Source organism: Vitis vinifera, chromosome 5 (genome assembly GCF_030704535.1).
Source record: "Vitis vinifera cultivar Pinot Noir 40024 chromosome 5, ASM3070453v1".
NCBI classification, from domain to species: domain Eukaryota; kingdom Viridiplantae; phylum Streptophyta; class Magnoliopsida; order Vitales; family Vitaceae; genus Vitis; species Vitis vinifera.
In genome coordinates, this window is record NC_081809.1 from 17,921,962 (window position 1) to 17,944,004 (window position 22,043).

General features: G+C 37.5%; 2 protein-coding genes across 2 annotated transcripts in view; one reads left to right on the forward strand and one right to left on the reverse strand.

The window, feature by feature from the left end:
- Positions 1-10,995, forward strand: part of LOC100245124 (uncharacterized) — a 33,109-nt gene extending 22,114 nt beyond the window's left edge. Inside the window, exons 9-13 of the mRNA XM_059737001.1 lie at positions 6,630-6,751; positions 9,014-9,115; positions 9,489-9,598; positions 9,715-9,801; positions 10,448-10,995. Of these exons, the coding sequence (XP_059592984.1) occupies positions 6,630-6,751; positions 9,014-9,058 (167 nt within the window). The 3' untranslated portion in view covers positions 9,059-9,115; positions 9,489-9,598; positions 9,715-9,801; positions 10,448-10,995. The remainder of the gene's footprint in view (positions 1-6,629; positions 6,752-9,013; positions 9,116-9,488; positions 9,599-9,714; positions 9,802-10,447) is intronic.
- A 6,008-nt stretch (positions 10,996-17,003) lies between these two features.
- Positions 17,004-21,648, reverse strand: LOC104877294 (disease resistance protein RUN1-like). Its single transcript, XM_010652003.3, has 5 exons — positions 21,019-21,648; positions 19,278-20,367; positions 18,820-19,131; positions 17,762-18,724; positions 17,004-17,673 (listed from the first exon to the last, which is right to left on the reverse strand). The coding sequence occupies exons 1-5, from the start codon at positions 21,516-21,518 to the stop codon at positions 17,107-17,109; spliced, it is 3,432 nt and encodes a 1,143-aa protein (XP_010650305.2). The 5' UTR covers positions 21,519-21,648; the 3' UTR covers positions 17,004-17,106.
- Positions 21,649-22,043: the final 395 nt, after the last annotated feature.

Sequence of the window (22,043 nt, forward strand, 5' to 3'; positions counted from 1 at the left end):
ACCAATTTATAAAATCAATCATAGACAAAGTGTGGTCCTCTCTATATGCACCCTAGCTCAATTCACAAAAGTATACATGAAAAAAGATTTCATTGCTTGGTTGGACCGCTCAACAGCGATGAAAGCTCTTCCATTCCTTTCCTTCCATAAATTCCACATTAAACTTAAGAGAGCAACCTTCCATGCACTCTTCCTAATTGAGGAATGCATAACCCACTGCACACCGAAAATGGAATAAATCAAGTTCCACAAAATTTTAGCCTTGCCATAGAACAAAATTAGGTGGTTAGTGGTTTCCTCCTCTTCTTTGCACATGAAGCACCTATTCAAAATATTCAATCCCTTTCTTTTCAACTAGTTGAGAGTCAAAATTATGCTCCAAGACACTTCCTAAGCAAAAAAGCTCACCCTTCCTAGAGCCCAAGACCTCTAAATAATATTCCACGAAAATTGATCTCTAGATACCCTCGTATAGGAGCCATAAAGGGAGCTAACTTAAAATTTGCCATTCTTACTCTCTCTCTAACTCAAAATGTTGTCCACTTTTCTTCTCATAACAAAGGGTTTAAGCTTGCAAAACAAAGACTCAACTTCTCCCATCTCTTAATCATTAAGATGTCTTGAAAAGCGGGGGCTCCAGCTACCTAAATTCCCACTCTCCTCCCAAGCTTTTGAGACCTAATTGTGTTTATTTATTGCCATAGAAATAAGTTAGGGAAAACTTCTTTCAAGGGTTAGTCTTCACACCAAAAGTCTTTCCAAAACTTAACCTTTCTCTCATTCCTAGCAATCAAGTGGGATCAACTTCTTATGTCCTCTCATTCATTTCTGATGGCTTTTCACATCACCACACCATGACCTCCCCTTACTCCTTTCGAACACTAAACCTCTTTCTCTACTCCAAACTTCCCAATGATAATTTGTTTTCAAAGGGGCCGACTCTCTTTCTTCTGCAAATCTCCAACTCCACGTACCAAGTAAGGCTTTATTAAGGGCCATAAGACTATGAATTCCTAAGCCTCCCTCCTTATTTACACAAACCAATTTCCAATTCACCAAATGAGGCCTTCTCTTTAGAGCACCACCACCCCATAAAAAATCCATTTGGATTTTTTCAAGTCTTCCACACACTTTTATTTTTATTTTATTTTATTTAATCAAGGTAAGCCTCCCACCCTTAGATATGTATCACATTTTCCATATTGTTAATTTTTTTTTTTGAATCTCTATTCCATTGCATCCCACACCCTACGAGATTTAAAAGGGGCACCCAAAGGAAGACCCAAATAAGATGTGGAAAGCTTCCCTACTCTACACCCCATCACCAAAGCATCATTCTCCAAAGTCTCTACCCCCTTAAAAGAATAACCTCACTTTATCCATATTCGCTTTTAATTCAGAAAGCATCTCGAACCACATAGACAACTCAAATATCTCAACTGTTCACTGTTGGCCTTACAAAAGATTAATGTGTCGTCAACAAACAGAAGATGGGACACATCCCTTCTTTCTCCACTTCTCCTTTCCACCTTAAACCTTAAAATGAAGTCACTGCATCTGGCTCGGAACAACAACTGACTAGGAGCCTCCATAACCAAAATTAATAGATAGGGGGATAGCAAGTCGCCTTGTCTTAAGCCCCTAAAACTATGAAAAAGGCATGAAGGGGTTCTGTTGATAAGAACAGAGAAGCTAGCTATGGAAATATACCAATTGATCTAACTTATCCACCTTTGCCCAAACCCCACTTTGAACATAACTGATATAAATAAATCCCAATTGACATGATCATAAACCTTCTCAATGTCCATTTTTCAAAGGAGACCAGGAATATTGCTCTTTAACCTAGAGTCAACAACCTTAATAGCACTGAGCATAGTGTATAAAATTTGTCTACCTTGAATGAAGGCATGTTGATTTCACCTCCCTCGTTGTTGTCTTTACCTTATTTGCCAAAACTTTGATTAATAGCTTATACAAACCCCCAACCAAACTGATTGGTCTAAAGTCTTTCAAATCTTTAGCTCTCCCTTTTTTGGGAATCAAAACCAAGAAGGTGGAATTTAGGTTTCTTTAGAATGTGCCATGAAGAAAGAACTCCTTAAAGAAAGGTATGATCTCTGGTTTGGTAAAATCCCAACAAAAATGTCAAAAAGCCATGGTAAAACTGTTTGGACCTAGAGCTTTATCACCAGAGAGACTACTCAGGGCTTCAAAAACTTCCTCATTTGAAAAAGGAACCTCTAGACTTTTGGATCTATCTTACCCCAACACTTCAAAGCGTAAACCCTTACGCTCGGTCTCCAATCCCCAGTTTCCAAGAGAATAGTATGATAGGCATTGCACACCCTAGCTTTAATCTCCTCATCATCAATCAGAGTAACCCCATTTTTTCTCACCTTGGTTAACAAATTCCTTCTTGCATGAGCATTGGCCATCTTGTGAAAAAACTTGGTGTTCTTGTCTCCATCTCTTAACCAAATTTCCTAGATTTTTGTCTCCATGAAGTTTCTTCCAATAAAACCCACTTCTTATAATCCTCAAAGGCCCCCTTTTTAGCCTCTACCTCCTCAAGAGAAAGAGGACATTCTCTCTTCTTAGAGTCCTAGAATTGAACATAAGAAAAGGCTTATGATTTGTTAAAGAAGAGATTGCCAAAACCTTCTTTTTTCCACACTTTAAGATCCCTTTTAAGAGCTTTTAATTTCTTAATGAGGCAGTGATTGCTAAAGCTAGTAACTGTATACCCAGTCCACCAATTTCTCACAAGCTCTTTGAAGCCATCAGTCAAAAGCCACATATTCTCAAATCTAAAGGGGATCTTGCACTTTTTGACTCTTCCACCCTTGAGAATAATGGGACAATGGTCAGAAGCTAGCCTAGGAAAGCGAATTGAGAAATACCCAAAAAATGGTTCTCCTACTCATCAGAGACTAAGAAGCGGTCAAACCTAGAAGCTGCTTGAGAATTAAACCACCACACCATGTGAATGAACCTCCAGAAAGAGGAAGGTCCTTCAAACTCAACTCCTTTATGACATCTAAGAACCTCCTCATATCTGTCATAAATCTAAATTTGTTCATTCTTTCCCTTGGAAATCTAACAAGGTTAAAATACCCTTCTATGCACTAGGGATCATCCCATAGACCTTTGATAGCTCCCAATTCATCCCAGAAATCCTTTTTTTCCCTCATTAAAACTAGATCATAGACTCCTGTGAACACCCAAACAAAATCATCTTCAACATTTCTAAAGTGACATGAAATGGAGAACCCACCACACTCCAACTGCAATAGGTCCAAAACTCTATTGTCCTAAAAAATCAAAATGCCTCTTGACGCTCATCTAGCATCAACTGCACCTTAGTTCAAAAACCTTCCAACACCTAAGCTTCTTACCACTTGTAACTCCATCTCTTGCACCTTAGTCTCTAGAAGGCAAACTAGATCTACCTTCTGAGTCCTAACCACAGACTTGATTAATTTCCTTTTTTCCTCATCGTTGAGTTCTCTTATATTCCAGGAAAGGATTTTAATCTTCATCAATCAACTAGAACCAAATCCTAATTGTTCCTACCATTCCTTCTAGAAGAGAGCAAGGAAGTTTCATAATTGATTGAACAATCTAGTCTCCTTAGCTCCCTTTTGAAACGAGAGGAGGACACACATTTCTTCTTTCCCCCTCTACTAGGAATCCCACATCCAACTTTCCTTCTTAACTTCCTCAACAAAGACTAGATTTTCTTTTCAAACCCCTGAACCGACATCCCCAAAAATCTATTAAAATCTACTAGCTTGGTGAAGTCCTTGTCTGAAAGCGGGTCCTTGCATTCCACACCATTGGATCCCACCTCTTGAGTTGAGGCTAAAGCACCGTTACCCCCCGACTCAACTCCACTCTCTTGATTGGGGGAAAAATTCTCTAGGAAGACCACAACTTAGCCATCTTGAAAAGCCATTGATAGAGGCTTTTTCACAGCGTCAACCAAAATTTCTGACACTTCCCCTCCCAACTCAGAAAAACCTTCTCCCCGCTCAATACCCAAGAAAGGAGTTGAAGAAGAAGAAGGCCCTTCTCCCCAAGAGGATTGAGTCCAAGAGAGCGTACCTTGAAATCTAAGTGCTTCATCTAAAATAGCTTTGTTGGCTAAAGGCTTCATCGTTGTCTCCGTGGAAGGCAACTTTGACATGCAAGGATTAGAAGCATGAAAGGAGTGGACTCAATGGTAGTAGCCTTGAGGCCCATCTCCCTTCCCTTTTTAAAGCTCACCTAACCCACTTTAAAAGGAGCTTGGGCCTTATCCAAAGTTGATTTTTTGGCCCTCTCCATCTCCATAGAGCCTAACTTGACCTAAGGCCCAACAAAAAGGCCCAAGGCCTCATCTACTAACCCACATAGCTCCTTCCTAGTGATAGAAGGGGAAGGATGGGTTTTTGTAGAAACTTTGATTCCCATCTTTTTGGGAATTGTACCACTTTTTCTTTTTGTAGAGTTCGATGGATTGAGAGACAACACTTAAGCTTTCACTCTTTTAGAAAACCATTCTTTCACTCTCAGATAGGCGCGTGACCTTACCCTACTCTCTTTTTCTACCCTTGTTTCTCTACAACTCTGAGAAGACTGCACCTCACTCTTCAATGGAGGAATCTCCCACCACATCTGAATTGCGAAACAAGAGGATGGAGAGTTTGATGGATCAAGAGATGACACTTGGGCTTCCACTTTTCCAGAAAACCCTTCTTCCACACTTCAGACAAGTGCGTGACTTTACCCTACCCTCTTCTCCTACCCTCCTCTCTTTGCAACTTTGAGAAGACTACACCTCACTCTTCCATGCAGGAATCTCCCACCATAACTGAATCATGAAACAAGAGGAACCCACCATCACCTGCAAAGAACTAGGTAACTTCCCTTTGATCCTAGCAAGAATCCTCGCCCATTGCGAATTCCTACACTCCGCTGTATCCTCATCGATGGCCACAAGACTCTCACAAGCTTCTCGTAATCTTTTGAACAAACCTTTTCCCCAAAGATGCAAGAGAAGGCCCAAAACCCTTACCCACACCTCTCGAACATCCCTTGCCTCCATGAGGCAACCCATAGATGGATTCCACCACTTTAGTAGAAGACTTTTTCCATTGAACCATTTCACCCTCGAGTGGAACACCCTCTTAGCTTCAACTATATCTTCAAACTTGAACAGAATAAGGGATCCTCCCAACAATGCCAAGTGGAGTTTTCCTTTCAACCTCCAATTGAACTATGCCTAGTTCCTAAGAGAGACAGGGTTAGGAGGTTGGTCAAAAAGCCCCTCCCATCTTTGATTTCAATCCACATAGTGTTACACTATTAAGAAGAACTAGAGATCTCCATCTCTGCTACCGAGTACTCATTCCCATCATCACCCCTCTAAGAACCAACCCCTTCGAAGAGGTAGCTTTGGGCTCCTCCACTCTCCTTAGGGTCGTAGAAACACCAAGGCTTCTTAGCTTGCTAGACAGGATTTTCCACCCCCCTACAAATCCCCTTTCTTCAGGAAACACCAAGGAAAACTTCTTTCCTTCCACGTCCTAAACAGAACAAAGTAGAAACCGCATTTCTCCTATTATTGCTCAAATCCAGCAAATGGTGTCTACCCCACTCCACCCAAGACTTTCTAAAAAACTCTCCATCTTTGAGAGCACAGCAGGTCTCAGCCCCTTCCACTAGCAAAGCCAAGCCCTTACCCCATTGAATCTAATACATGACGAAAAGTTTGGACCCCTTTCACAAATCTTCCCAATCACCTTCCTTTTGGTCTCCTCGATTAAATCCTCAAAGCTCTTTGATTCAACACCAAACCAACACTTATCTCCAGGATAAACCACTGACATTTTTCAATCCCATGAAAAAACAGGAGTTTTTTTTTTTTTCCTTTTATGCCCATTGCTGAGTATGAAGTCAGCTAGTTGTCATCTATCATTCTCACATCTTCCATACACAATCATTTTCACATGTTCCCTTACATCTAGCTTGAAGGTCTATCTTGATTCTTGATGGTTTTGAATATTCATAATGATCTTATTCATATAATCATGTGGTAGGGGCTAACAATTCATCACTGGTTTACATATTGTAGTGTTATGACACTGTAACTACATTTACTGCTTCATAACCACTACAATTTCTTTGGCAATTTGGCTTGCCTAGGCCATACTTTTGCAATGGCTAGTTTCTTTCCTATTTTTCTTTAGGAATTTTCAGCACATAAATTACATATAAAGCAATTTAGATTATGTGGTGATTTCATCATATTATTTTTGGTTGTGTACTCTAGAGTTTATTTATTATTCTCTAGAAACTCTAATTATAACATTGAAATTGTAAGAAACTTCTTTCTTTCTCCTTGTAATGCCCTACACCATGACTTATGTGGACCATAATGTTAGAGCCTTTTGGTCGTTCAGGTTGTAATAGGAGCGAAATGTGCATGATCCATTCATTTTGGATTTTTATGCTCTCCCTTTTTTTTTTGGGTTTTGTTCTTTCTTTGTCTTGCCTTTTATTTTTTTGGGGTTTTTTTATTAGTTAAATTTATTTTGTATGTCACACTGTACATTGATTTTTCTGTTTTATTGGAAACTTTCTAGTTTGTACTTCACAATTTGTGGTGGTGTTTGCTAGTGGTGATGGCTCAGGAGGAAAGAAACAGTTCTCTAATGCTTATATCTCCCAGTCAACAAGAGGCTTAAGGTCACTGTTGAGAGAGCATGTAAGATGTATCTTTTTTATCTTTTAAAATTTGCATGGATAGGAAGTTTATTTTCTCTTTATGGAACATGTTCATAAACAATTTTCATGTGGAAAATATGTTTTTTCTCACTCTAAATGCTAATTCGAGTTTTTTCTGCTTGAATATAAAAATTAGTTCCTGAAATAAGATATTACTTTTTTTTTTTGCACTTGGTATTAACTAAGATAGTGGCATTGAAATAGAAATCATGGGGGTGCTTATTTTGACTTAAAACCTGGAAATGGTTGCTACTTCTTTGCTAGAGGTTTAAATATGAGGTTTATAAAATTGTAACAGAAATGAGTGCAGTGAGAAAATATTTTGTGTTCTTTTTGCAAACTTCTAAGCTAATCTGGGAATGATAATTTTAAACCATTCTTGTGGAATTTAGATGATTACCAAATTTATTGATTTTGAGAATGTTGATATTTATTAAGGACCTTGATTTGCTGACCAAGTGGCTAACTGTTAGATCATTAGAGATAATTTATCAGGGACCTTGATTGTCTGGCCAGATGGTTTACTGTGTTTGACTTTTACCAACTAAAAAAAAACTGTCATCCTTGATTTTAATGAGCATTGGTTGCTCCATATTTTTGGTTTTTTTCTCATTGCTGAGCAATTATTTTGCTTTTTTCAGAAAATTCTCATAATTTTGTCTTATATAGTAGGCCAACAATGTATATCAAGTTAAGTTGACTTAGGCTAAAGCCTTAATGTTCCACTGGACATGCAACCTTCTCTTGCTTGTACTTGGCTCAATAATGGGGATTTAACAAGCAATGAGGTTCAAACTTATGGTCCCTTAGAAACCAAAGCTCTTGTACAATATTATGCTGACTTGGAGTAAAATCCTAACTGTTTTCTCATTTTTTATTTTGTAAGTTCTCGATTCATATAAGAAAATGAAAGAAAATTTTAATCAATAAAGAAGTTGCTATATTTAGGTAAGGATGCATGAGACTATGTGTGACAGGTGGTGATACCCGGATTCTCAATTTTGCTAAAAGTAACCCTATTGACAAAAAGGACATGGGTATTGTTGTGGGATCCTCATGGGATATATTATTATTATTTTTTACTTGGGACTGGATAATTGTTAGTAATTTTTAAAGTGAAATTTTGGAACTTGGGAGATGAATTAAAACTAAAAAAAAGGAATTAAGTGTTGTTGGGGAGATTCAAGGATAAGAGAAAAAAAAAAGGGGCTTTTATGAGGATATTTAAAGATAAAAAAAAAATGGTATACCTGGGCAGGTGGGGTGATAGAAAACAGGTCTCTTGGCACTTCATTAGCATGAATTTGTTACTTTTAGAATAGTAACATTTAAAGAGATGATAAATCAAAACAAAGGTAATAAAATAAAAGTAAAGGGATGGATATGGATAAATAATAAAAAAATATATTGATATAAAATAAAATTAGTGAAAGAAATATGTATGCATATTGTATATTAACAAAATTTGAAATTTCCAATGACAAAACATGACATACGATATAAATTAAATTTTTTAGTACATTTCCTTCATGCGTAGGAGTAATATGACTTGAATTACTAAAGGGTAATATTATGGATTCCATGGAGAATAAAGTAGATATAGATCTAAGTAAGCACTCAAATATTTGACTTTTGACCATGTCCAAGTATCTGTACCATTGTTAAGTTCCTTTCAGCCAAGTCCTTGTATCTTAGAGTTTGTGAATTTGAATGATTAGATGTGTAACACATACCTGCATCTAATACTTGCAACTAAATCCCTGTAACATATGTGGCAAGCAGACATAATTTGTGATTGTTTCTATTTGTTGCATGTGCGATCAGGGGTTGCTTGGATTGTTTTAGGGCAACGTATTTGATTTCAATTTGATATAATTGTGTTCAAAGAACCCAGAAACAAATATGGAAGCTCAAAACAATAATTGATTTTGTCATTTTGATTCAGCATAATGATGGGTTCAAATGTGGATCAAAGTTGAAAATCTTGGTAACCCAGTGGGCAAACCCCAACTTTGCAACCATGTAATGAGTTATGTGCTTGTGAATTTGTGCCTATCATATATGCTCTCTTCTTTTCAGGATGTTGGACCTTTGAGATTATGATATTAAGGGCTTGCAGTGCTAACCATTTTAACTAATTAATCTTTGTTTTGGATTTTACATTTTTTTTTTTCCATGTCTATAATATTTTTTTAATCCAATGAACTAACTTTTTCTTTTGTTTGTATATTATGAAAACTAGGATGTTTGTTTCTCTATGCCTCTTTGTCGTTCTAAAGTAGAATAAGTCACTACTGAAGACCTGGTTGAGCTCTCAGAGATTGAGAAACGCAATCTGGGCCAGGTTTTTGTCTATGCTTTTAATTTTGATAGTCTTTTATCTTTCACCTTGCTAAACTTATGCCTGGAATAGAACATGGGATGTCTTTCTCTGCCATTTGTGGAACTTCCATGCTTGCTTAGACTACTTGCTTGTTACAGTTGCCTCAATGGGATTTTCTTAGGCATTTATTTTATGACAAATTTATGAGCAGCAAAGGCAAAATATAAAGAAGCAATTCCAAAAAGCTTCATGTTTGATTTGATGTCCATTACTGTTTTTTTTTCTTTTCCAAAATTTGATTATGAAAATCTCCTTAGTTACAGAAGTATACCTACTTCTCCTGATGTTGTTCTTTGTGATTTATCACTCGTTGGTGATTCTCATTTCAATTCAGACTTGACGTCTTAGTTCCATATCTGATGTGGATAACAGTCCATAGTCTTTGCTGTCTTTTAGTGGAAACAAGAATGTGCATGCTTTATATGACTTTATGCTAAATTATAGGTAAATACCTAGCTAATGTCGGAAGCACTACATTTCTCTAGTAAGTTAGGTACTTTGTCTATATTTCTACTCTCTTTTATTGTCAGTGGTTCTTCATTTCTTATGGCTATTTCCAGATCTTTCTTGACCTCCTTGACAAGTGTGGATGTTCCTCTTCTGTATTCACCTGTTCCATTTCAAAATGCTGCTCTTTCTGCCCAGAGGTAAGTGTAATTTAATTCAAATTTAATGGTTATAGACTGGTGTTAGTGACCTTTGTTTTCCTTGTCCATGAATGCATTTCCAAGAGCAAATATACGTTTCAGCCAGATTCTCACATAAATGGTGGCCAATGGTTGGATGTTTAGATCCACCATATTGAAAATACATCCAAACTATTTCTGTGCATATGGATAGGGTAGTCCCAAACTTCGAACCTTCTAAAGGTAAGTGCTTCCCTGGTACTGCTTTGTGTTCTCAAAGTTTCATCAAATAGGATCCCTGAACTTTGTTGTAACATGATTGAAATAACTTTGATCAATCCTTCTTCCACATTTTCTTATTGTTATAATCATTTATCAACCTTTCCTTGTATCTGCATCTGACACGAAGAGGTCCAATGCATGTATTACTGCCCTTCTCATGTAATATAACCTACTCAGGATACATTGCTTTTCTTTTATAGGATTACCGATTACCTTGGAAGGAGAGTAGTCATCCTTTGAAATTATAGCAAAATGGTTCTTTGTAAATTTTAATACTTGTACAACGATAAATATTTATTATGATTAATTTTAGTTGCTTGGTTTTGCTTGCTAATTCCTATGGGGTAGGTGCTTGGGATTTTTCAGTAGTGGCCTTCTTTTGCAGGTCAGTTGCGGGGAGTTGAAGAGAGCTGATCATGTTGTTTTTCCTCTTAAAGGATCCAAAATGAAAGATGAAGCAAATGAAAGTGTTTCGGCTGGTCTCTCCTACAACATTGAAATCAAGGATGCTTACATTCCACCGTGGATAATATCCAATATATGTGCAACCATGGGTTCTGCAAGGAGGAGCTTTGAGGTAAGGTATGACAAATTTTGTCACTGTGCCTAATTATTTTCTATGATTAGCCCTGATCTCACTACAAAAAGCTGCAGTAATGGTAGATGAACAAATATATGTAACTGGGAGCTTTGGCTTTCAGTTATTCATCTTACTGGAAATCATGTCATTAGATATTATTTTACGCACTTGTTCATGTTTGTTGGCATATTGTATAGCCATATATAGATAGCATTACCGGCTGGCTAACAATAATAAGCTAACTTTATGTGTGTGCGTGCGTGTGTGCGCACAGTTTTACAACAGAGCCGACTTCAATTGGCCTTGTTAGATAGTGTGCAGTTATTTAGGTTATTTACTTTTCCTTTTCCTTTTCTTTCCTTATTGTATTGTGAGTCTCACTAACATGTATATATATATATATATACCCAAGTCCAATGTGTATTATTAACAGTTTTTCAATAACAAGAATTAAGGATTCTCCATTTTCTCTCTTTTCACATGGTATCAGAGCCTAAGGAGAAAAAAAACCCTAATTATTTCCGGTTTATCCGTGAATCCATTTTGGGAAATCTTTTAGTGACCATGTTTCATTCCGATCACCTTTCCCATCTCCTAAAGCTTTCCGATCAACTGTATCGTCGTTAGAAAACCCTCACCGCCGTAAAAAAAACCCTCACTGCTGGCGACCTTTTTCCAGCGAAGTCCTTTTTCGACACCGACCATACCATCAGGTGCGCAAGGAGGAGATCTTCAAGTTTTCTCAAAGCACCGGAGGGAGATTCTCAGTCATGCGCCGGCCATGTGCGTTTCTTCTCCGGCGGCCTGAACGTCACGCGCCGGCTCACCTGACGCCGTCTAGCCACTCTTCATATGTGCTTGTGCCATCCGAGCCCTGGAAGTGCGTTTTTTGGGGTTTTTTTTTTCTCTGTCGACCCTCTAAACAACCTTTCCAGCGACCTCCGGTGACTTCCTCTCCACCTCGAGCCCTGCACGTGTCTTAGGAAGTGTTCTTCTACCCTTCCAATAGTGCCACATTTATTTTTCTTTACTATTTGGTCTCTCACAACCGCGGATCCTCGGTTTTTCTTCTTTCGGCCGCGATCTGAAGTTAGGGCTCTCTTCGATCCAAACATATTTCGTTCTTCAGATAAGTAGATATGGCTACTAAAAGTTCCACTTTTTCCTCTGTCATATCTGGATCTCCTATGATTACTTTGGAGAAATTGGTTGGCAGTGAAAATTATTTGTCCTGGTCTGCCTCTGTGGAGTTTTGGTTTATGGGTCAAGGTTATGAGGATCACTTTGTTACGCAGGAGGCAGATATCCTTGAGGTTGACAGAGTACAATGGAGGAAGATAGATGCATAGTTATGTAGTGTGTTATGGCAATCAGTTGATTCTAAGATTCTGCTTCATCTTCGGGCCTACAAAACATGCTTTAAATTTTGGAATCAGGCGAAAGGGCTATACACGAATGATATCCAACGTCTTTATAAGGTGGCTTCTTCTATTGTCAATGTCAGACAACAAGACATGGATTTATCTACTTATATTGGCCAGATTGCCTCTCTTAAGGAGGAATTCTTGACCGTGATGCCTCTTATTACTGATGTTGGGGATCAACGAACACAGATTGACAAGTTCTTCATGGTTCTTACGCTTATTAGCCTTCGTCCAGATCTCGAGACCGTCTGCGATCAGATTCTTGGCAGTTCCTCCATACCATCATTGGATGATGTGTTTGCTTGCCTCCTCCGTATCTCCTCCACTCAGACTTTGCCATCTGATAATACTTTAGATTCTTCTGTGTTAGTTTCTCTAACTAACTCTCGAGGCAGACGCAGTGGTAACCGAGGTAGAAGCCAACGTCCTCATTGCACCTATTGCAATAAGCTTGGCCACACTCGTGATCGGTGTTATCAGTTACATGGGCAGCCTCCCCGCACTGCCCACATGGCCCAGTCATCTGGTCCTCAGTCGCCTCAGCCTCCCAGTTCCTCCACGTCTTAAGGTATTTCCCTCACTAACAGTGAGTATGATGACTATCTCCGCTATCAGGCCACCAAGTCAGCTTCTGTTGCTTCTGTTGCCCAGACTGGTAATGTTTTTGCTTGTCTTACCCATACATCTTCTCTTGGACCTTGGATTTTAAATTCTGGCGCTTCTGATCACATATCTGGTAATAAGGATTTTTTTTCTTCTATTACTACTACCTCTGCCTTACCTACTATTACTTTAGCTAATGGTTCCCAAACTATGGCTAAAGGTTTTGGTTTCGCTCATCCTCTCCCTTCCCTACCTCTCCATTCTATCCTTTATGCCCCTGAGTGTCCTTTTAATCTTATTTTCATCAGCAAAATAACTCGTACTCTTAACTGTTCTATCACTTTCTCTGATAAATTTATGACCTTGCAGGATTGGAGTACGGGGAAGACGACTGGTATAGGACGTGAGTCTTAAGGCCTCTATCACCTCACCTCGCCTTCAACTCCTACAGTTTGCATTTCCACTGATGCTCCCCTCCTCATCCACAATCGCCTTGGCCACCCTAGTCTATCCAAGTTCCAGAAAATGGTCCCTCGTTTTTCATCTTTGTTGTCGCTTGCGTGTGAGTCCTGTCAGCTTGGGAAACATACTCGTGTCTCGTTCCCAAAGCGTTTGAATAATCGGGCAAAGTCTCCTTTTGAACTTGTCCACACTGATGTTTGGGGTCCTTGTCGGACTGCGTCTACTTTAGGATTTCAGTATTTTGTCACTTTCATTGATGACTATTCTCGATGTACTTGGTTATTTTTAATGAAAAATTGAGTTGAGTTATTCTCTATTTTCCAAAAATTTTATGCTGAAATCCAAACCTTGTTCAATATTTCTATTCGTGTGTTGTGCAGTGACAATGCCAGAGAATATTTTTCTGCACCATTTACTTCATTTATGTCCCAACATGGGATCATTCATCAGTCTTCTTGTGCTCATACTCCTCAACAAAATCGGGTAGCTAAACGTAAGAATCAACATCTTGTTGAGACAGCTCGTACTCTCCTTCTCCATAGTAATGTTTCTTTTCGTTTTTTGGGGACGCTGTTCTTACAGCATGTTATTGGATTAATTGTATGCCCTCATCTGTATTATACGATCAGATTCCTCATTCCCTTTTTTTCCCTGACCAACCACTTTATTTCCTTCCTTCTCGTGTTTTTGGTTGTACTTGCTTTGTTCATATTCTTACTCCTGGACAGGACAAACTTTCTACTAAAGCTACAAAATGCATCTTCTTGGGATATTCTAGACTTCAAAAGGGTTATCGTTGTTATTCCTCTGAGACTCATCGCTACTTTCTCTCCATTGATGTCACTTTCTTTAAGGACTCACCGTTCTTCTCCACCTCTGAGTCTCTTCCTGTTTTTGAAGTCTTACCCCTTCCCATTATCTCCCAACCTAATGCAGTGCCTTCTCGCCCACTTCAGGTTTATCATCGCTATCATCGTGTCGTTATTCCTCCTTCTTTGGCTGAGGTACCTGCTGACTCACTTCCTATCCCTTCGGCTTCTCCTGCCTCGGTTCTGCCTCCTTTTGCTGACTTACCTATTGCTCTTCGGAAAGGTAATTGATCTACTCGTAATCCTCATCTCATTTACAATTTTTTAAGTTACCATTGATTATCTTCACCCTATTCTGCATTTGTTTCTGCTATATCTTTTGTTTCTCTTCCCAATAACACCCTTGAGGCTCTTTCCCATCCAGGCTGGCGACAGACAATGGTAGATGAAATGGCTGCTTTACACTCCAATGACACTTGGGATCTTGTTGTTTTACCCTCTAGTAAATCTACAGTTGGTTGTTGTTGGGTCTACACAGTTAAGGTTGGCCCTGATGGTCAGGTTGATCGCCTTAAGGCCCGCTTAGTTGCTAAAGGCTATACTCAGGTTTATGGTTCTGATTATGGTGACACTTTCTCTCCCATTGCCAAGATAGCTTTTGTTCATCTATTGCTCTCCATGGCTGCTATGCGTTCTTGGCCTCTTTATTAGTTAGATATTAAAAATGTTTTCCTTCATGAGGATCTTGTTGAGGAAGTTTATATGGAGCAACAACCTGGTTTTGTTGCTCAGGGGGAGTCTGGTTTAGTGTGCAGGTTACGTCGTTCTCTATATGGTTTGAAACAATCTCCTCGAGCATGGTTTAGCCTTTTTAGTTATGTTGTTCAGGAGTTTGGCATGTTCTGCAATACAACAGACCATTCCGTTTTCTATCATCATAACTCTTCGGGGCAGTGTATTCATCTGGTAGTTTATGTGGACGACATCGTCATTACAAGCAGTGATCAGAATGGTATTCAGAAACTAAAGCAACACCTTTTCACCCACTTTCAGACTAAAGACTTGGGGAAACTCAAGTATTTCTTAGGGATTGAGATAGCTCAATCCAGTTCCGATGTGGTTATTTTCCAAAGGAAGTATGCTTTAGACATCTTGGAAGAAACTGGTATGTTAGACTGTAAACCGGTAGACACTCCTATGGATCCAAATGTCAAACTTATACTAGGACAGGGGAAGCCTTTAGGAGATCCTGGGAGATATCAGCGACTTGTAGGTAAACTGAACTACTTCACCATTACTCGTCCAGACATTTCTTTTCTTGTAAGTGTTGTTAGTCAATTCCTACAGTCACCATGTGATAGCCATTGGGATGTTGTAATCCACATTCTTCGATATATCAAAAGCACACCAGACTAAGGTGTGTTGTACGAGAACAGAGGTCATACCTAGGTTGATGGTTACACAGATGCAAATTAGGTTGGCTCACCCACAGATAGACGTTCCACTTCCGGGTATTGTGTTTTTATTAGAGGTAACCTAATATCCTGGAAGAGTAAGAAACAAGATGTAGTGGTCAGATCTAGTGCTGAAGCCGAGTATCGAGCTATGGCTTTGGCAACATGTGAACTCATATGGCTGAAACATCTTCTTCGGGAGTTGAGATTTGGAAATGATGAACAGATGAAGCTTATCTGTGATAACCAAGCCGCTTTGCATATTGCATCCAATCCAGTCTTCCATGAAAAGACCAAACACATTGAAGTTGATTGTCACTTCATTAGAGAGAAGATCACATCAGGATGTGTGGCGACTAGTTTTGTCAATTCAAATGATCAACTAGCAGATACTTTTACTAAATCTCTCAGAGGTCTTAGAATTAAATACATTTGTAACAAGCTTGGTGCATATAACATATATGCTTAAGCTTAAGGGGAAGTGTTAAATAGTGTACAGTTATTTAGGTTATTTACTTTTCCTTTTCCTTTTCTTTCCTTATTGTATTGTGGGTCCCACTAACATGTATATATATATATACCCAAGTTCAATGTGTATTATTAACAGTTTTTCAATAATAAGAATTAGGGATTCTCCATTTTCTCTCTTTTCACAAGCCTAAACGCTGCAGTTGAAACTGTTGGCCTGAAAGCACATATGCATTTGGAATTCCGGAGGCTGTTGTAACTTGTTACATGCATTTGGCCTCCTTGAAAGGCTTGAAATATGCCAATGGTTCTTTTACTGCTTGTCTTTCGCCTATATAACAAATCTGTTTTCATTGATTATTATTATTATTATTATACTATCATATTTTTTTTCTAAATATTATTTTTTATACACATCCTTAAAAATATTTAATTGTACACAACTTATTTTTATTATAATATACATTTTTTTTTCTAAATTAAATTTCTTATTTCTCAATAAAATAAATCTTTCAATAGTAATAATCATACATCTACATTTTTTTCAAACAATCGTATTTTTTTTTTCTAAATTAAATTTCTTATTTCTCAATAAAATAAATCTTTCAATACTAATAATCATACATCTACATTTTTACAAATATAATTAATTTTCAAAAATCAAAATTATTAATTCCAATGGTAGGTAAGACTAACTTAACTTCCTTGAAAAATTCTATATAATAAAACTAATGACGCAAATTCAATTCATTTGTTTGACCATTAAAATTCTTTGAATTTTTCCAATTCTTTCACACGTGTTATTAATTTTGCATTTTTTTGCCTTTTCAACCCTCACTTTGTTAGAAATTTTTTCACATTCATGGTTTCCATATGGGATATTACATGACCTTTCAGTTTTTGTGTTCTTTCATTCGTGTATTTTCATTAAGACTTGCACCAGCCCAATAAATGATATAAGAGTTTTTGTTGGCGTAACAACCTCAACATTGCCCTTTCAGGATGTAGCGAAAAGACCTTTTAAAGGATTTGTATTTTATCATAAAATAGAAAAGAAAAGAAAGAAGCACAACAGAATTTTGACCCCTTTGAACCACTTGGCTCATATCTTAAAGTAATTAAGAAGGGGGAGGAAAATGGCTTACCAATAAGTTTCCATGAGGGCTTGAATGAACAACTAAAATAGAGAGATGGTGGAATATAAAGAGGACTTTTCTAGCAAGTGCACCTGGCAATAATGGAGCTTAAAGCTTGAGATCAGTGCTGGATGCTCTCAATCTTTTAGGGTGTGGTTCCTGATCATCTGCTTGGTTTTCCCCGGCATCATCATGGCCTTTTTGATGATCCAACAACATAGGCACATTGTCATGTAGATAATCATGGGTGCATATCAGCTGAACCCCGCACCTCTTGATAATTTTAGCCTGATCATCAAACGCAGCCAGAAAGTGCCATGGTTGTTTGCGGTGGTACTTATTTGGAATAGCATTCTTAGGATAGAGAGTCACCAACAATCGATCTGATGCATAACCATTAAGGATGTCGCATGTACACAGATAGCAAATGTCGTGGTCATCCACAACTTCATCCGGATCACCGCGCAATCTCAGACTAAATTGAGATCCATACAGATAACGATTCTCGTCACTAAAAAGAGTGAAGAGAGCAAATCCCAGAAAGTGGTCATCCTCGTACCAATTCAGAGGAGGTTCTATTCTTACTTGGCTTCCAATCTCCTGATGCAATACCCACCCTGGAATTCCACCATTTCCTAGGATAAGAATCATCTTGCCTTCCTTGCAATTCAAGTGCTGCATATACAATCAAAGCTAATATGTAATTGGAGTACTACTGGGTGGATGAAAAGTTTTAAGTGTCGTTATTAAATAAAAATCGTACCTCATTACTTGTTGGATTGAACCATTTGAGGAGGGAAGACCAGAGTAGAGATGATGGACTTGATAACATTTCCAGCTTCGTGCAATGGTGGGCATCTATTTCTCGCAGACTCGATGGAAGCTCTGGAATGTCTTGGAGCATCTTGCAGTGACTGATATCAAGGTAACGAAGCTTACAAAGTTGAGAGATGCCAGAAGGTATGCTAACCATTAGATTGCAGTGACTCAAATTTAGTCGTTCTAAGGAGCAGAAGCCTTCCAGATTCTTGGCAAACTTCTCCAAGTTTGAACAACAACCTCGTAGTGTCAGATCTTCAAGGGATCTCAAATTATAAATGCTGTCTGTAAGAGTCACAAGGCAATTGCTCATATCCAAACGCCTGAGGCTTTTCAGATTTTGAATTGATGATGGTAGCTCTTTTATACCAGTTCCTCCTAACTCAAGAAATTCTAAGTATTTCATATCCTCCATGATTTCTGGAAAAGTATCTAGATTTGAACAATCATTGAGAGAGAGGATCCCAAGGGACTTTAACCTGCAAATGCTACTTGGAAGGCTCCTCAAGTTTTTGCAGTTTGACAAATTTAAGCACTGAAGTTCAGTGAGAAGTTCTATTGAGGAGGGTAATTCCTTAATACCACATCCACGTAAGTGAAGATAAGATAAAGCTTTCATAGGACTTCCCTTCATCTCCGGAAATTCCTCCAAGTTTGAGCAAAAATCCAAGTCAAAAGTTTCAAGAGAGTCCAAGTATTGAATGCTACTTGGTAAACTCGTAAGGTTTTTGCACCCCCTCAAATTCAACGTGGTAAGATTCTTGAGATCTCCAATAGATGGATCAACAACATTCAAACTCGTACAATGTTCAAGTACTAACTCCTCTAGATTTGGCATATTTGAGAACGATATTTCAGTGAGTTGCCTTGATCTAGATAAATTTAAGATCTTCAATTGCTCCAAACACTGTGACAAAAGAAATTTTGGTTTAGTAAATGAATTTTCGTGAAGAAAAAATTAATCTCAAACAAAATAATATGATCATGAAATACTAGATATACCTCATTTCTTTGCCTTAGTTGTTTTATGTTGCTATCCTTCATGTTGAGTTCAATAAGGTTCACTCCAAGAAAATTTGACGGCAATGATTTCAAAGGGTATCCTTCCCAATGAAGATATCTCAACTCATGTGCAAGGAATTGAAAATCTTTAGGAAGAGTAACTTTCAATTGCTTTTCCGTAGTACCACAATAACCGCTTGAATAAATCTTGAGCAATCTAAGTTGTTTCATCTTTGCAAAAATCTTTGTACTAATTTGTAGTGGTGTCGATCTCCACAAGTCCAAGAATATTGCCTCAACATTTTTCATCCCCTACAGATAATAACAAAGAATTAGGCAAGCATAAAAGAGATAAAGCTAGCTAAAATTTAATGGATATGTAACTTAAACAAAAATGATATTGCTCAAATTTAAATATTTTTATGAAGCTTAAGAAAGTTCATGAGTTTGATGGTTACCCCCATTCTAAATGCACGACACACATCACTCGGATCCCACAATCTGCTCCATTTTGTAGGATCACCAGGAGATTCACTACGAATAATGTTCCATCCCATTTCTTGTATCAAATCATGCATAAGTATCTTGTTTTCAGAAAGAGATATAAGACACTTATCACAGAGGCCTTTTATTCCTCTCTCTGCATACAAATTACAACCGTCCAATATTCTTGAAACAAAGTCTTTGTCTTCCCCTTTAAAACAACATGCAATATCAAGAAATATTTTCTTCTGTGTATAATCTAATCCGTCAAAGCTTACTTTAAGCACATTCTGAATTTTCACTTCAGGTTCTCTTTCCAATTTACACAATTCACTTTCCCATTGGAGTATTGTCTTGTTAAACAAGAGAGAACCGAGGACTTTTAGAGCTAAAGGAAGGCCATGACAATAATAGACTACACGATCCGAGAGGTGGATGAAGTCTTGTTTGGGAAGATTCTGTCTAAAAGCAAAGAGACTAAAAAGCTCACGAGCTTGTTCAAAATTTAATTCCTCAACCTCATATATGTCATCCATTTCATGTAACAAATGTGTATTTCTAGTTGTTATGATGACTCTGCTTCCTCTTCCAAGCCAATCACGATTTCTGAGTAAATATTCCAATTGATCTGAATCATCAATGTCATCGAGAACAATAAAAACTCTTTTACATCGGAGAACATTTTTTATCATATTGGCTCCTTGGCTAACATTGCTTACATTTTGATTTCTCTCCACTTGTAGTAGATCACATAGAAGTTGATTTTGTAAATGATGCAAACCCATAGTATTGCCAACTTCTCTGACATTTTCAAGAAAGCTCATATACTCAAATTCATGAGAAAATGTATTATATGCAAGTTTGGCGATGGTCGTCTTACCCATTCCGCCTATTCCACATATACCAATGATACGGACATCATTCAATTGATCAACACATAGCTTTCGAATTATCTCATTTACATGAGAATCCATACCAACCAAGTTGTCACCAACATCCAACATTCTACAATTCAATCTCCTGAATATATCGTTGACGATTTCGTTAACATGCTCGGACTCATACCTGTCAATTGTAAAGTACATGTGATGATTAATTAAGTTATAGCTAATAAAAAAAATATAAAAAAGATTATACGTTAAGCTTCTTCATGAGAAATGAATCATAGTGAAAAAAAACATATCAAAAGTATTAAGTTTTAAAACTTAAATTACGTTTTTAGGACATTTTCATTGTATCAAGTATACAAGACAATGAAAATAAAATATGTATTTGTTTAATTTATTTGCTTGTGAGACATTGTCAAATTGATTTTTTTTTTTTTGGGAACATTTATAGGCTGCTAAGCATGGAGCAAATTTATATCAAACAAAATCATATTGTAATGACCCACTCTCTTGTGCATATGTAAATATCATTTGCAGCTCTCTCTCTCTCTCTCTCTCTCTCTCTGTGTTATGTGTAACATTATAATTATCCAATCCCCTATCCACAACGTAGACACAAGGTCTTCATCATGTCTCATAATATCATGGGTTTGCAGGTCTTCAGCGACTTTCTTGATATACTTTGAATATTTCATGACTTGCAATAATCATAAATGACCTCCAAATCTCTTCAACTATTACTCTATAATCATAAAAATGTCTGATTCCTGTGCCAGTAAATAAAGCCTACTTATAAATGAAAGTTGAAGGGTAATTAATAAAGCGTTACCCATCCTTCACATGCTCTCCAGATGTATTTGCTGCTTCTGTCAATGCACTCCTCCAACTTCGCACCTTCTCTTTCATCTCTTCTGTATCTTCTTTGTAATAAGAAAATGCCTCTCCAAATCTTCCTGTCTGGTTTCGTACATGGGATGGATCCACATGGTAGAAAATCGGTACCACAGTTTGTTTCATTTCTTTCTTGCACTCCATGATCTTCACCAGCTCATCTAAGCACCATCTAGAACCAGCATAGTTTTCCGAGAAAACTATTAGGGAAAACCTTGATTCTTCAATAGCTTTTAGGAGTTCAGGTGCAATCTCTTCTCCTCTCTTAAGTGAATCATCATCTCTAAAGGTATGAATACCTCTTCGAATCAAATTTGCATACAAGTGATCTGTGAAATTGAATCGGGTGTCTTCACCTCTGAAACTCAAGAAAACATCATACTTCCATTGTGGGATGAAAGTAGAAATAGAAGTAGAAGTAGAACTTGTGGAAGCCATAGGAAACTTTTGCCAAAATTAGAACTCAGAAGAGATTTTGCAGAATTGTGAATGTAGATTGTGCTGTTTTTTTTGCAAGAATTTGGTGATGAAAGACTTTGGGTCAATGTTTCTGAGGAGGACACTGAGTACGGGGGCACTGAGTACGACTTTCTGAGGAGGACAGATTTGAGTGTGATTCAGTCCACCACGTGGAGCACTACAACTGTTCATCGGTGACAGGGGGTTTTAAAAAGCAGCGCCTCATAAAAATCTCCTCCAACCATTGCGAGTCTGTTTAAATCCTCGTCTACTCGCTCTCTTCTTCTGCCACCTTTCTAAATTATTCTCATCTCTATTAAGTTATGTTGGATTTTCGTGTAAAGTAGTAAGAAGGAAAAATAAAAATAAAAGGTACCATAAATATATGAAAAGTATCAAATATATTTAAAATTTATCAAAATTTTATATATTTTAAAATTATTTAATCTATATATAATAAAAAAATTAAATAAAATAGATTTTAAAAAATATATAAAAATAATT